Source organism: Rutidosis leptorrhynchoides, unplaced genomic scaffold (assembly GCF_046630445.1).
Source record: "Rutidosis leptorrhynchoides isolate AG116_Rl617_1_P2 unplaced genomic scaffold, CSIRO_AGI_Rlap_v1 contig589, whole genome shotgun sequence".
NCBI lineage: Eukaryota > Viridiplantae > Streptophyta > Magnoliopsida > Asterales > Asteraceae > Rutidosis > Rutidosis leptorrhynchoides.
Genome location: NW_027266809.1, coordinates 37,448 through 53,804, shown reverse-complemented (window position 1 = coordinate 53,804; position 16,357 = coordinate 37,448). Strand labels below are relative to the sequence as shown.

General features: G+C 37.0%; 2 protein-coding genes across 2 annotated transcripts; both read right to left on the bottom strand.

Annotated features, from left to right (window-relative positions):
* Positions 1-236: 236 nt before the first annotated feature.
* On the bottom strand, positions 237-15,827 carry LOC139884699 (kinesin-like protein KIN-12E). Its single transcript, XM_071868695.1, is given in 26 exon segments — positions 237-449; positions 937-951; positions 9,327-10,614; positions 10,616-10,890; positions 10,893-10,944; positions 11,036-11,115; positions 11,208-11,267; positions 11,466-11,528; positions 11,620-11,676; positions 11,762-11,831; positions 12,024-12,256; positions 12,385-12,489; positions 12,591-12,746; positions 12,844-12,909; positions 13,056-13,119; positions 13,488-13,546; positions 13,639-13,726; positions 13,846-13,920; positions 14,022-14,092; positions 14,180-14,269; positions 14,364-14,456; positions 14,544-14,657; positions 14,760-14,879; positions 14,968-15,051; positions 15,135-15,290; positions 15,540-15,827. Coding segments are annotated over 26 exon segments (4,035 nt in total).
* LOC139884692 (outer envelope protein 61-like) lies at positions 4,641-8,171 on the bottom strand. The gene is given in 19 exon segments (XM_071868688.1): positions 4,641-4,780; positions 4,783-4,789; positions 4,904-5,047; positions 5,137-5,229; positions 5,231-5,394; positions 5,397-5,628; positions 5,630-5,687; positions 5,878-5,932; positions 5,935-6,066; positions 6,224-6,273; positions 6,383-6,410; positions 6,413-6,452; positions 6,573-6,650; positions 7,001-7,129; positions 7,246-7,257; positions 7,259-7,303; positions 7,681-7,761; positions 7,764-7,913; positions 8,076-8,171. Coding segments are annotated over 19 exon segments (1,734 nt in total).
* Positions 15,828-16,357: the final 530 nt, after the last annotated feature.

Sequence of the window (16,357 nt, the reverse complement as noted above, 5' to 3'; positions counted from 1 at the left end):
AAATTCGACTATAAAATATATAATTTGAACGATTTGATTAATAAGATATACGAGCTTTCATTACTTAATAACCGATGCCGGAATATAAACTACAGGTACGTCAAACACAAGATAAAATATTTCTTAATAATAACAAACTAAATTAAGCTTAATTAAGTGCTCAAAGCCTCATCAAACATAATAATTTCTCAAAAATAAGACATCAATTAGTGATCATGTTCCATATTTTTCCTGTTCTAAACCGGCATAACGGCTGCATCCGATGAAGCCATCGGCACAACCTTGTTATTGGCAGAGAGTGCTGCCGCCGGCGGAAGATTTAGCCGATCTGCATGATCATCATCAATGACACCATTGTTGAAGCAACTAAAGGCTTCAGTGAAAAACCTGAAGAAGGCTACAAAAGCTAGAGATCCGAAAGCAAATGCATATACAAAGAAAACTAATGTCTGCAAACAAAAGCACGATAGTGTGAATTGGACTTCCCCAGTGTGCATGTATAATTCCATCAACTGCTTGCCATGTTATTAACCCTGCAAAGCTCAATGATAGGAATGCTAAAGCTGCGAAAAATACGCTCACTGCTGCTTGCATATTGGAAGAGATAAATTAATTGTAATTAACAAGAAACTAATTAATAACATGATACTGTAATTATTAGAGACAAAAGTGGATTGATTAGATGCTCTTTGAAACTCACGATGATCCACCTATGAACTAACGATGTATTGCTTCGAACATATTTTGAATAGACATTGACCTACAAGAAAATTAATGATATTTTGAAATTATAAATTCAGAGAATTCAAAAGGGTTTGAGATTGCTTTATCTCCCTTGGCCATTTTACTGTACATTACAATTTAATTGGAGTATCAAATGGGATCAGTTGGTTGAAATCGGTCAGTCTAGCCCGAGTTCCATGTCAAAAAGGTTACTAGATTCCGCACTAGCTATATTGTAAAGACCCTTTCTTTTTAATTTCCCTTTCTAGACGAAACTATAGACATAGATTTTATAATGTCGACAGCTCGGAATATGCTAAATAAGCCTATAACTCGGGATAATTTGAACAACCATACAACTAGGGATATATTCTTAACAAAACTACAACTCGGCAAGATCTTCAAGTCTATAACTAAACTACAACTCGGTAACTCTGTTCATTCATTTGGACTGATTCTTTCTTTCTATACTCCTTCTTAACATCTTACCCCCACGAACTAGAATTTCCAACTAGATTCATCACAAAATAAAAACATAAGAAGAAAAACGTGTAGAAATATGATCTAAAGGGTATTTGGGGAGCTGATGCATTCAGATAATGTTCGGAGCTGGAGGTTTCGGTCAGGCATGTAAGGTAATATAAGATTATCATTACAAAACAGAGGTTTGTGTTCGTTTATCTGATCTACATTGTATATACATGCAAAACAGTTTTGTCACAACTCACAAGAAAAACAAATTCTAATGGGTGTATGTATATAACTAACATCTGGTATTAGGAAAACAAACTTCCATTGACTGGTGCTCTGCTTAGGGCATTATGTCTCTTAGTTCAGCTCCAACCAAATCTCCTCAGCAAAGATAAGAGTAAGCGACTACTTTCATTGTCAAGACTTAAGAGTGTTATGAAAAGAACACCACATCTGTTCTAAACACAATCGCTAAGGATACATCAAATAGCTAAAATCGAAGTGGTGATTTTAAATTTGAGAGCTGGACAGCCATTATTATTCATATGATTCTGAGTTTGATCAGATAATACATGCATTGAGAACCAGAACTGCAAAAGCAGGATCCTAATAAGTACTACAACCCAGCAAAAGAAGAAAAAAGTAGTAGGAGAAGTATCAACATCATCATCCTATTCACAGTCAAATTCAATTTCCATTCCCAAAAGGACCCAACTTTATGGACCCCACAAAATTCATCTACCCAATCCTCGGCATCCACAATCGCTCTCTGATAGAAACTACTGTACTTACAAACCCAGAGAAAGGGGCCCCACCAGATTGGTCAACATCCTTTTTGACCCATTTTCAGGCAAGCATCCGACTGGTAGATCCATCCTCGTCTCTCTGGGAGGAGCTCCTCCAAAACCCTTGCCCGTAAAACTTGTCCCACATCTCCTCCTCTATATCAACCGCCGACGTGTTCTTATCTCCTTCCGCCACGTCACCACCGCCTTCTTCCTTGATCATATCCATCTTCTCTTCCTTCCCGCTACCGCCATTAACGACTTCGTCCTCCACGCCGCCGCTGCCGATAACTGGCGACGTTAATGGGCCCAGTCGAATTGGGCCTGGACAAGACGATCCCAAGCCCACTAAGCCCATTGTTATTATTAGTCTTCCTCATCATTCTGATTCGTTTTTGTCTCCTACGCCGCCATGCCTTCCTACAGAGCCCGGCCGGCACCGTGTAAACCGCCATCACCAGGAGTTCATCACCGCACACGGACCGCAACAACAGACCGCCGCGCACTCCGCCGCTGTCCCTCCCACGAATTCCCCGAATTTCTTATTCTTGTTATTGTTGTTGTGATGATTGTGGTAGATATCGGATTTTGTTCTGATTACTTTAGTACGTGTATCGGCGGGAGAAAGTGAGGACGACGATGACGATAGTAATGTTTTTCGTCGACGGTAATCGACCGCCGGTGATCGTATCATAATCTGCCGAGCCATGGTTCTTATTCGAATCGAACGAAGTCAAGAAAAGAAGAATCAGATTCTAGGAGGGGAAAATGATTTCAGCGGCGGCGTCATTTTCCGGTTACTTCTCTTCCTCTCTCTTGTTGGATGGTTTCTGTACTATTCGAGAGAGAAAGAGATTAGAAAACGAAGGAAAAGGGGGTTTGCTGGGAATTTAAAAACGGATAATGCAGAGATATGAATAGACTGAAATCAAATCAAACAGATTTCGAGTTGGATTTTGTTGCCGGAGAAATAGGAGAGGCTATAATATATATTGATTCTCTCTCTCCGATGAGAAAGAAACTGGGTTTGGTGGGTTGGGTTGTTCCTTTTTAGTTTTTGAATCAAGAAAAATCTAGATGCCACGAGTCACGCTGCCCGGCAGTTAATTAGTTTCTTTATTATTTTTATTTTTTTTTTTGAATTTAATTACTACTAGTTTCTTTATTTTTTTAAAATTAAATTAAAACTTATATTTTGTAGTAAACGTGCTTATTTTATTTGCCTGTCAACGGCAATGCAAGTTACTTCTCACCTTTTAAAACAAGATTTAATTAATTTTTTAATTATTCTCAACTAATTTTTGGATTAAGCAGTCCTTTGAGTTGAATTAAGCTAATCTATTTAAGGAGTAAATCATTTCAACCATAATTATTCTTTGAAATTCAAATTCGAGGGATTTGATTGAAGATATAAAAAGTGAATTCCCTCTAATTAAGGTGCATTAAAGGTCATAAGAAAGGGGAGAAAATGTATTTGATCCGCGAGTATCTGATTTAGATAGTAATTTTTAAAAATTCGAAATCCAATTTCCGTAAATAATTTTCAAAATTCGATATTCATATATTTTTTTTTGATAAACAAAATTCGATAGTATTAGTATTTGGGTCTTCGGTTTAAGTTAACGATGATATATAAGACGTAGTCAGCAGAAACAACCAGCCGATGTTTGACACCCGGCAAGATGACGTGTATATGATGGCAACATTATCTCTCAATATATAAATAAATTACTAGCTTTAAAAATTAATTATCAAAAAAAAAAGATTTAAAAAATTAAGTAAAAGATTAACTAAAATCATTTTTTGTAGCTGATAAATAAAGTAGCATCCAACACATAATTGAATGGTTCTCGTAGATGGAAGACGTAATACACTATAATTCGGGTCATGTTGACGAAAAAATTTTAGGTGCAGTTTTATTGGTATATATTTTCACTTTCAAAATAATAATAAAAAATTATAGCCAAATATACCAATATAAAATATTTATGAAAAAATACATATAAATTAATCCATGTTTAAATTTATTATTTTCGTTTTAAAATAGATATAAATTTTTTAATATGAAAATTTACATCTAAGACGGAAAGAATAAAAGTTAAAACCACCTAACTGCTAGCTGTTATCCCTCAAATCATCATTTGTCTTTTAATAATAAAATATTTCTCCGAAAAATAGATATATACTTGAGATTTAATCACGAAAAAGTTTAACAAAGCCATTCCATGCCTCATGCTCCAAGTTTGATTCAATTTAAATTTACAGATACAACACGTGGAAAATAGTGATTTGGGCAAAATTAATTTGATTACTATTTTCCTAATAACACATTTAATAAGCAACAGCCAATGAATGTCAGTCATATCAGTCTTTAAATGCACTTTCTAAAAAGAAAAATGAATGAAACCAATAATGGCAGTCAAAAATAGTAAACAGAAAACAAATGGCAGTCAAAAATAGTAAACAGAAAACAAATGGCAACAAGACAAATGAATTAATTTCATATAACTGGAGCCTTGTGCACTTTTGGATTCTGATCACGAAAGAAGGAAAAAAACAGTCGTGGGTTTGTCAGTTCTGTTTTTTTACTTTTTACTTTCCACTGAGTGAACAACTTTAGTATGGAAAAACTACCAAGCAGAAGAAAGGTTATAATTCCATCTACTTGCCACCAATAAAGCCGAGCCAGTGTAGGATTACGGCAAGTATAAGCATTACTATGGCCAGGATCATACCAGGTCTTCCTAGCAACCAATTCTTTGTCTTCTTTGCTTTCTCGACTCCTCTCTGTAATCTATCAGCCAACGCATCTGAAATGGAAACATACGGACAAGGATTTAACATATTGTTTTGAATCAAAGAAGCTTTCCAAATAAGAGAACCTACAAAATCTATCTACATGTAGCCATAATGATAAATTTTACCATTTTATCCAAGTCCTCAGGGGATAACGATGCCATGGCTTGTTGAGCTTTTGCGGCATCCTCTGGAGAAAGCTTCATCCCGAACTGTTCACTCATGTTTGCCATCATTTCAGGGCTCATATTCTTCATCATCGATGAGAACATCTGAAAATATTGCATTTAACCAAATGGTTAGTTCTCGTAGACGACTAGACGTTAGAAAATATGAAAATGTATGGAAGCAGACAACACACCTGGCGCATAGCTGGATCTTTCATTTGGTTTCTCATCTGCTCTTGTAAATCCCCAGTGGATGATGCGAAGTTTGGAATAGAATCGCCTCTAGGGATTCGAAAATAAACTACTGGAAGAACTCGTTTCCCCAACAACATTGTTCCTGTTGATTGTGGAACTCTCCAAAGATTCCGACAACCTTGGTCCATTGGTGTTTGAAGATGATGCTACAGGAGCTGAATCCTTACTTCTCAAATTAGAAGCCATTTCAAACATTTCTGAAGCTCGTCTGGTGGCATCTTACTCATCATATCTGATGCTGTTTTGAGCATTTCAGGGGGCATATTTGGAGGAATCGCACCTGAATTTGAAGAACCCCCACTCGTAAATGGGTTTTCCCCCTGAAATGAGGAAGCCATCTGAAGCATTCGTTGAAGTTCTTCAGGTGACATATTGCTGATCATACTAGAGGCAGCCTTAAACATGTCAGGAGAAACCTCGCCACCCTTTCCCACCACTCAATGCAGCTAAGGTGTTTGGATCAGCATTAGACATCAAGTTTTGGAATGATCTACAAATCCAAAGGAATAAACATTTCGGTGAAAACCAAAGTAAAAACCGTCATTGTACTAAATTAGGCTCTGGTGACTACCAAGGTAGGATGAGTATGACAGAGGTCATGTAAACTTAAATAGTTGAGAGTCAAGGAAAAAGGACAAATAAGAGGAGTTTGTATCTTCTACAAAGAATAATGAATGAACCTTATAGCCTCTGGATCATCTTTCAGCGTTTGCAAACACTCTGAATTGGTTGACAAGTTCCAGGGTTCACAACCCTACCCGCACCAGAACTTTCCTGTTGCAGTTTAATTGAGGGTTCTGCAGATGAATTTGGATTGCCTTTAGAAGAAACGGTTTCAACTTCTTCAGTTATTTCTTCAATCACCAGTCCTATGAGGCAAGCAGGGGAAAAGAGTAAATTTTTGCGAATGAAGCAACATAAAACAACTAATAATGCTTCATTGCTTCAAATTCAAAACAAATGATCTCACAAGATTGTTTACTACTTTTACAAAGGTGAAGAAACTAAATAATGGAAACATCTTACCTCTTCGCCCACTTTGACCACTTCCCTCTGGCAACTTTTCCTTGGCATCCCTGTATAAATAATGAACAAGTTAAAAAGCCGTATATACACGTTTGACAAAAAGCATGGTGTGAAAGAATGCTCTATTAAATGTCCACGATCCTAAAAAAAAAGAAATACCTTAAGACCTCTGCAATAGTTTCATCTCGGGGGAAACTTCATATGCTTTACTCAAATCAGAGACAGCATCCTAAATTTTTTTAAAAAACCCCATCAGAGGATACGATGATCACATAATTGCCCCAAAGTTGAGAAAAACAAATATGCAACAACTACTAACAACTCATATATGTCTTCAAAATAGACTCACCTCGAGCATGCCTAGCTCTTTGTATGCTTGACCCCTCCGGTAAAGAGCTTTGACATTCCTTGCATCATATGCCAGAACCTGAAGTGCGGTGATTTAATCAGAAGAAGCAGCAAAACAAAAAAGTCTGAACAAAAGGAGGGCAGCGCTAAAAGACAAGCATCCGGGCTTAGATTAGCTTATGTTTTTTATTGTCCAAACAATAAACTCTAATTCATAATATATATTTATTCCGTGTGATATCATGTAGTGAATGCTAAGATTGCAGTTTTGACCTGCTTCATAATTCGTGTTTAGGAGAGTTTATTTGGTAGTCTTGCCAAGCAAATACCGAAGTAACTTTAAGTGACCACATGACCAGGTAGATCATAATGTATCATCAAAGTTACTTCCTATCATGGAAACAGAAGAGAGATAAAGACTGCCAATACCTCAGAACCTTCTTGTACGCACTCAGTGTACTGCCTTGTTTTCAGGTAACACGACATCAGGTTCAGAGAGCAGGCCAAAAGAAGTGTTTTGCCTTTAGATGATGGAACTCCTTGAAGGTTCTTCTTTGCCTAAACATTTCAAAGATGACAGTCATACATTTATCCACCAGAATAAACATAGAAAAGACAAGTTCAAGAATTGTATATTGAGCAAAGGAAAGGGAGCAAGGGTGTGTCTGTCTTACAAGTACATATTTTTTGCATGGCCTCATTGAACATTCCTTTGCTGTGAAATTCATTTCCCTGGCAAAATTAATTTTACACTCATGATTCACCATACATGCACAAAAATAATTAAAACGAACATTTGACTAGTGACCATTTTAAATGCAAAATAACTTGGTGGAATTTACCCCCAAAAAATTATAGTATTGAAGAATTTGTTTACTTTGAATTTACATATATAAAGAATGCATATAAAGTTGATAGAGTGTCTCAGCTCTACCAAAGTTAAATAAATTTGCAAGAAGTTTGATAACCTACAAATACAGTATGAGTATACATAGAGCTTGCAAGAGTAAATTTGAAGCATCGATTTAATGCAGCCCTTCATGGACGAAATTTAGTAACATGTAGTAATTAAAATAATCAATTAAGTAAAGTTCCAAGCTTATAATTACCTGTTTCTTCAACATCTCAGCTGCATTTAATTCGTAACTCATCTGAGCATCAGCTCGGTTTACGAATAGCAGCAATCTCTTCTGGGAGAAGCTTTAGCCATTTTCTCGCCAATCTCCGCCATCTCTTCAGGGCGAGTATGCTTCAATTGCTCAGCAGCATGTCTCAAGTCTTCAAGTCTCATGTTCTGCATGCTTTCTGATGCCATTCTCATCAATTCAGGATTAGACATCATCTGTTACAGCAAGATTGCAAATAACGATCAATCAAAAGCAAACAAACAAGCTACCCATTCATTACACCGCACATGTGTTCTTTCTAGCAATCCAATCCCGAACAAATCAAAAAATACAAACAAAGTAAAATTAAAAAACAAAAATGTATATCTGAGTCTAACCTGTTGTTGGATCCGTGCCATCTCGGCCGGAGACATGCGGCTCATCTGCTCTTGAGCGAGTTTGATCAACTCGGGATCCATCATTCCGTTAAACATCTTTCACAATTTTGTATTAATTTTACCAGATCGAAGAAAAAACAATACGCGATCAAACAAAAACTAGAAGAGTATAAGAGATTGAAAAGAGAAATCGAATAATTAAATTTTGGATTATTTTATTTGCAGAATCCAAATCGAAAATGGAAAACTCTCAAATCGCGTCGTTCTACTAATTCGTTCGTTTTGTAATACAAATAAAGTAATGAGGTGTGTTTGGTTTGGTCTGTTTGCTCACCGAAAAACACAGCGTATTTTACAATAATGCCCCTGACTAGCGCTTTCGAGTTTGCTTCGTAATGCTAAAAAACAGTTTTTAGGATGTTTGTTGACTTGCTTGCGTTGCCGCCGCCTTGTCAGACTTTTACGTCGAGGCAAACATGTCACAGTCCGGTTCGATTCGGTCCGATTCACGGTTCTTAAATTTGTACAGCCGAACCGAAATCGTAAAGTTTTTTTTTCTTAAAATGAACGGCTTCGATTCGATGATTCCTTATAATTTTGAAAAAAATAAGAACAGAAATGGTAATATAAAAATTCGATTCTGAAACCGAGACAGCATTAACTAATTTGATTCGATTTTAATCTGATTCAGATTCAGTTCGGTTTGGTTCGGTTCGGTTCTTGTTCCGAAGCGGACCGTACCGACGCAAGTTTTCGTTCTTGTTTCACAAATCACAACAGTTCAATTACAAGCCAAATTATTATTATTTCGTCCGAAAGGAGAAAACACTAGTAAAATGGACTGATCGTTGAACCATCTTTTTTGACAAGTCAAGAAGAAATGTCAACCCAGAATTCAAAGTCAAGGATCAATCGTTGACCATGAGCCAACATCTATTGTCAATACTCATATTATACTCCTATTATGTACTTGGAGAAACTCTTGATTCTAACTTCTTCTAAGACGTTGACAAGTCAAGATTGGAAATATAGATTTTAAGGTTGGATCGGCAGCTCGATTGATTCCAAGCTCAAAATATTTAAAATAAAACAAGACCAACAAGGACCGATGGTTAGAGTTATGTCTGTAGAGCCAATTACATTAGTCATTGAATAAGAGGAAATGACAGGAAAATTACATGAGAGTATTTTATTTTGCCTTTTGTGAAATAACAAAACACTGTGAAGGAAGACTTCACTTTTTTACTGTGCAAGTAATGTATTTGCCTCCATAACAGACATCCTGGCACTTTGTAGCATTTCTTCCATTTGTTTAGATACAAAGCATGAACTTAGCCTCTCGTCCTCCGACAATTCAGCCATCTTCTTGGCTGCTGTAACCTTCAGCATTTGTAACTCTTTTGTTCTCATCACTCCGAGCTGTAGTTCGTCTTCCAAAATTTCCATCTCCGCGTTCTTCAAGTCTGCCTCGAACATATTCTGCAAATATTCAAGAATCATACTGTCTATTTCAGCCTTTCCGTCTTCTTTCACAGCCAATAGAGTTTCCTTTTCTTGGATCACAATTTGTAGTGCAAACTCTAACTCCTCCACAACTCTGCCACCTTTCTCTATTTCCATCCGAACAGCACAAATCGTTTTCTCTATCTTCTCGGATTTCTTACTCAGTTCATCTACTTCCCTTCTGATTTCTCCAAGTTTTTCTCGGCCTTGCTTGATCTCATTTTGCAGTTTTCTTTTATCTTCTTCAGACTTCAGCAACTCCATGGCGTTACCACCTAAAATGTAACTTTTCTGTGATGGATCTATTTTCTCAATATTGTCTATGGCAAATAGAACCTTTTCATTTTCCTGTCTTCGGCTTTCTTCCTCCAGCTTCGATTTCGCTAATGCAAGGATGTTTCTTAATTCAACTTCAGATTGTTGAACTGTTTGCAGTGAACGCTTTGTTTTTTCTCCGCAGGAGTGAAGTCGGGCCAATTCCTCTTTCTTCTGAGCAACAAAAGATGATGAATGTGCAACCTTTGATCTTGCTCGAGCCTCTCGCTGTTCAAAGTAAGCCACTGATGAAGACAAGCTGGAAAGAGAGTTTTTGAGTGCACATAACTTCTTGTCAGTCACGCATTTTCTTTCCTGCATCTCCGAAGAAACTGTTTCGAGGACATCTAATTGTTGCCTTTTCAACTGAACATCAACTTCCACTGCTTCAATTTCTTTTGAAATCTCGTCAATGTCACTGAATGCTTTCTCGAGAGTGCCAATAACATTAATTGTTTGTGAAGAATCAGAAAGCTTTTCCTGTGCTGCATCGAGTTTCATTTTCACTGCATTTAAATCCTTTGTATTCTGTTTTTCTTCTCCAGACCTGTTCTGACCATCGGAAATGATTCTTTTGTATTCATCCCTCTCACGCATGGCATTTTCATACAAGCTCAACAATTTTTCATTTTCCTCATGCAGTTCCATAAGCTGATGCTCCAAGTTATCAACCTTCATAGTCATTTCATTCTCTTGTTCCATGCATTTTTCTTGGAACTCTTTCAGTTTCATTCAGGTTCTTGAATTGACTTTCTGCTGCTGCTTTTTCATACAACCCAATTAGTCGTTCGTTATCCTTTAGCAGATCATTAAGCTTCAGGCGCAACTTGTCATTCTCTTCAGACAATATAATTGCTGTCTCGTGAGCTTGTGCTTCCCTTTGACTTGCTGCAGAAATGGCGTCTACCATTGTTTTCAGCTCCATTTGGTCATTGTAACTTACAATTGGCATGTCAGTTGATGAAAAAGGCAGTTCAATCTGACATGATTCTTCTTTCATGGCTGTTGATATCTCTCTTCATCTAGTTGCTTAACCAAATCATTGACTTGTCTGTTACATTCATGCATAATTGAAAAAGTAAATTAATAAAATAAAAATACTTAAAGGTCGAAAAATTAACAAATGAAGCACTGAGAACTACCTCTTCAATTTTTCTTTTTCTTCAATGCAGAACTCCAGTTGTTTGCATAGTGTATCCATTTCAGTTTGGTTTTGGATAGCCTACAACAGCAAGCAAGATGATTAAACCTTCTAAACATTCTGACAAATCAAATTCGAACCAAAAATTAAAAAGTTTTCCACCATCTGCCTACCTGAGTGCGAAGGAAATCATTTTCCACATTAATTGAAGAATGCCGCGGAGATCTTGGCTCCTGCATCAAATATAAATCTTCATTAATCATTACCCATAAAAGTTCAGGGGCTGGGTATTTTCACATCGAAAAAGTACAGCACAAAAACTGTTCATTGCTTGCGGTCCATTAATCAAGTCTCATCCGGTAAGGCAAACATTTTAAAAAAGTTTGTATTCGATACATAAATTCTAGCATTCAAAAAACTCTTTATCTCACCTGTTCAGGAAGCAATAAATCACCATCAGTATGAACTTCAGGTATGATATCTGAATTTCCTTCCTGTAAAATACAACAATCAACTTGTGATTTACATTCTACATTTCAGCTGAATTCATCACCTTAGGGGAAAATAGAAGAATATATTAAAAACCTGAACCATAGTCAAATCAGAGTCATGCATGAGCTTCCAATCAAGTGCTTCAAGCAGCTGATAGATAACAGAGTTGTGAGAAATAAGGAAATTATTGGCTGCAAGGACCGAAGTTAAAGGATTTAAAAGATTAAGATTGCACCTTGTTCTGTAATAGCATAACTTGTTCATTCAACATATCTCGTTCACCTTCCTCACAAAATGACTTCAATCTGCACATTAGACTAAATATAAGCATCAGCTTAGTTGATAAAAGTATCTTCAGACAGGGATATATTTCAAGTGTTTAAGTGGCCTTGAACACTAAATATTAGTAGGAGATCGTGCACACTGGGTGGTGGTGGTAAGCAAAGGAAATCAAAATAAAAAGTGACTGGCAGCTAATAGAATGAGACAGAAAATGCCTTCTAATTTCTTCTTTCAGCTGCAAGTTTTCCATGGCAAATCTCGTCACTTCTGGATTCCGGTTCTGGGTGCGTAGAAACTTGATCTCCTTCAGGTATTCTTCCTTCTCTTTCAATAAGTGCGTCTCTGCAGAAAGTTTTCCCGAAGCAACAGCTTCTAGCCTCTTAATATCTGCTTCTCGAAATCGTAGCCTCATCTTCAAGCCTTGTATCTCATCTTCTCTTTGCTTGGCCTAATTAAAAGAAAAACTAGATTCAATTTTAAGAAATTTTACTCCTAGCATTCTTCTTTTATTCAATGAAACTGCAAAAATAGAAAGGAAAAAAAAAAGGTGTCGTGATAAAAGCACAAGGCATATACCAGTTGAAGCACTGCCTGATTCTCAGCTGTCAATGCCTGCAAAGCACTGTCCTTTTCTTTTTCTCTCCTGAAAGCTCCAACCAAAGCCACTTCATAGTCTTTCTTCTGTGAATAGATATTTTTTGAAAACAAAAAATGCAACAAAGTCTTAGTCACACAACAAGTCTCGATAAGAAAAACTATTGTTCAGATAGAAACATGCATACCACAGAGTTTCTTTTGTCACATGCAAGTGGACTAAAAGATTCATGAATCCCTTCCCAATTGAAAGATCCAGGAGACGCTGGGAAGCTTAAGGCCAAAGCACCGTTAAGATTTCCAGCTCCGCCACTTACGAGGCCTTGAAGTCGGGATACCTCTTGCTGTGGAAGAAATTTGAATATTATCGCACTTTGATCAATTACCCATGTCGTCAAATACAGTAGATGTAGAAAGGAGTTCCAATCAGAAAAAAGTTACCTTAAGCTGTTGAATTTGCATTCTCATAGCAATAACGTCTCCCAATGCATCCTCGTTCACAATAGCCTGAAAAGAGGCGTTAGATGTTATTTAATTTAACTCTACAAGCCATCTCATTTACTGGCTCACACTGACTACATACATCAGTACCCAACTGATGTAAATAAAGTATGAATGCAGAAGCCCACAAAATAAATGCAATGGCAGCATACATTGTTTTTGATGAATTTAGCCCGCTGCGCAAACTTCAACGTACTTAAGGTCTCCAATGAACAACTGCAGATGATCCAAAAAAAAAACTGTCATAACTGTACGACCGCCAGAAAACATATTAAAATATCAAGCTTGATGATCGGTACACAAAAATTATTTGAAGCATTGTTTAAACAAACCCAGGTTTAACTTTAGGCCAAAAAGTGACACAAATCACGCTCATTGTTTGCAAACATTCATTTTTACTTGAAAAGAAAGAAAAATGGTCCACAAACCAACATCAAAGTACCAACTAAGTTTATATAAGCATTTGATTGCAAGACGGAATTATTGACTGAAAGAAACACCAAAATTTTTCAATGGCCACTGGGCAGAGTGGTAAACAAATATGCACCAACAGAGAGGGTAGATAATTAGGAGTATTGACTGACCAACTCGATGGGCTGATATTTGCGATTATTGTTGTTTTTGAATTTCCCCCAAGTGAGTCCTGGAAATGATTTAAAAAAAGGATTTGCACCAATTATATAATAATAAAGAACTGGCAAATTTCTTAAGAAAAAATGATTTATTGCTTGCTACCTGAAGCAAAAAGGTAAGCTTGGAATCTCGGTAAGGAACATGAAGTGACTTCCCATTGGACATACTGACAAGGTTCATTATCACAAGTCTGCAAAGAAAATATGTAGTCAAATAATATTGCTATTTCTAAAAAGAAACAGAGAAGAAAAGAAAACACGCACGCACGCCCCTATGCTTTCATTTCATAAATATGGAGGATGCACTCACCCTAGTGTTGAAAGGGACTTGTTAATGTTGGTAGCTTCCTTCAAACGCTCACCTTCAGCACCAGAACTCTTCTGCCTGCGGTTATAACATACAAAAAATATGAAACTTCAAAAAAAAAATTTGAGCCCATGCTTTGGCTTATTTAAGTAGCATATATCCTGCATCTTTCAACAAACCTTTCAGAGCCTGCCAAATCAACAAGATTAAGTCGAGCAAACCGGTGGTGAGTTACTCCTTGAGATTCCCACTGGCAATTACAAGCAATTAAACTCAGAATTACTACAGCTAAATACTACTAAACTTAGAAATTGAAGCATCTTCAGCGATTATTTACCTTGCTTTCGATGATACATGTAAATACACTGTGTGAGCGACTGCTTGCACGGTTCATATTTGTGGCAGCAACCTTTCTATTCGCTGCACCCTGAAAAAATATAAAGGCGTCGGATTAATTCTCTTTATTGATCCAAAAGTGTTGACAGAAAATGCTAAAGTTGAGAAGAAGATGAAATTCATACTTGAATCAGTTGTTGAATCACATCTCGAGCACAGTTAACTTCAATCTCCTTGAGATTCTCAACATGAACTCCTTTCTTAATGTCTTCTCTTATCTAAAACACAATCACCAAAAATTTGAAAGTGAATAAGAAACATGATAGGAAATCTTTCGATAGAGGAAAAAAACGATTAACTTTTACCTGTAAATTGCTAGATGATGGGTCTAAAAGGTCAAGTATCTGCTCATTGTATATTTCCAAAAATGAGCATTTACAAATAAACCTTAACTTGTCATCTTGACGTGCATCTTTTTCCTGCCACATAACAGTTATTAAAAGTCGTTTAGAATAATCGCGAGAGAATCCAAACTTTTGTAGAGAATTGAGAAATAGATGTAAAGATATTCCACCCCGTACCTTTTGGATTCTAGTGAATAGATATTCGAAGACTCTGGGAGTCATCCCACAGTTGACACTGTGTCTTCGTGTGCCTTCTTCAATATCTCCAAGCATTGTATGAGTCTTCCCACTGCCAGTCTATGTCCAAAGGCAGGAAAAAGAAAAAGTTAAACTTTGAACACTACAAGGAAAAAACAAAGGACAAAGATTAAAGTTAGGAGCTCACTTGGCCATAAGCAAACATACAACTGTTATATCCTGCCATGCAATTTTCAACCATTGGCAATCCAGCCACTTTGAATAACTTCTCCTGTGGTATTATTTGAAGGAATTAAACAAGTCGAATTTCATCTAACACTTAAACCAATTGAAGTAATACAGATAAAGGTCTACCTGGGTAACATTTTCATCTGCCACGAGATCAAATGTGTACCGCGACTCTGGATGCCCAGTCCAAGTCACAGTTTGGGAACTCTCTTGCCTCACACACTTGTTGTACCCTTGTGTAGATATCTCAGGAGTACTAAGAGGTCGAATTCTTATAATCACCTAAACATGAATTTGCAAAGCAAAGATTAGCACATGCGATGACAAATGAAATGGCACAGGAAAGTTGATTCAAATTCAATTGCTAGTTGTTAACTACTCCATGTAAAGGGAATCTTCCAAATCTCTCCTAGAATTTCATTTTCACCTATGAATTTCGAACTTCCTAGAGAGCTGAATTTAAAAAGTCATTATCGGAAAATAGGGATTTATTCTTTTACGACCTCAAAAACAGCAGCTGTTAGTACCTACCTGCACATTACGATCCTTCCAGAAAGATGGATCCTCTGAGACCTCGAAGCTCTGAGTGGGAGGAGGCGGCGGGAGTGGCGGCAATGGTCCAGTAGCAGTCGTCGTTCCAGCATCGTCCCAGTCAGTGAGATTTCGTACGGCCGAAGATTGGGCGAAGCTACTGTCTCTTGACGCCGATTTGAGAAGCAAATCGGGAGTGCTCCGGACTGACGGGATAGTCTCGGCGGCGTGGTGGTGGTTGTCGTGGAAGCCAAATCGGCTCTTGATTGCACTCTTCACCGTTTGCATCGAGTGGGATTTTTTTTTCGAGTATGCTTTGTTGGGGAATGCGATGAAGAGAAAACAAAATTTGAATTTAAGAGAGGCGGGCAGGGGAAATGTATTTTCTATCGGATGGCAGAGATTTGAATGAACGGTTGATATCAATGAAGCTTTGAATTTCAACGACCGTTTGAGTTGGATCTGGTCCCAAAGGTTTAAGAAACATTCTAAATTGGTCCTAAAGTTTTCAAAAAAATCCGAAGTTGGTCTTAAGTTTTAAGCAACCCCAAATTGGTCCTAGGGCTTTGAAAACCATAATATACTATAGGTCCTAAAATGAATGATAAGCCATATGTTCATCATTTTCTATTTTTATACAGGTGAACCTCTTTGATATTGGACCTATAATTTTAATAATATACATGACCTTACTATTTTTTATTTTTTTTGAGGTTGACATTACTAATTTATTGATATACGATTATATGTATAACATGATTTTGGGACTAGACGAAATTGTAAGTTTTGTGAGCTTATTAATGTATCGTGTATTGCAG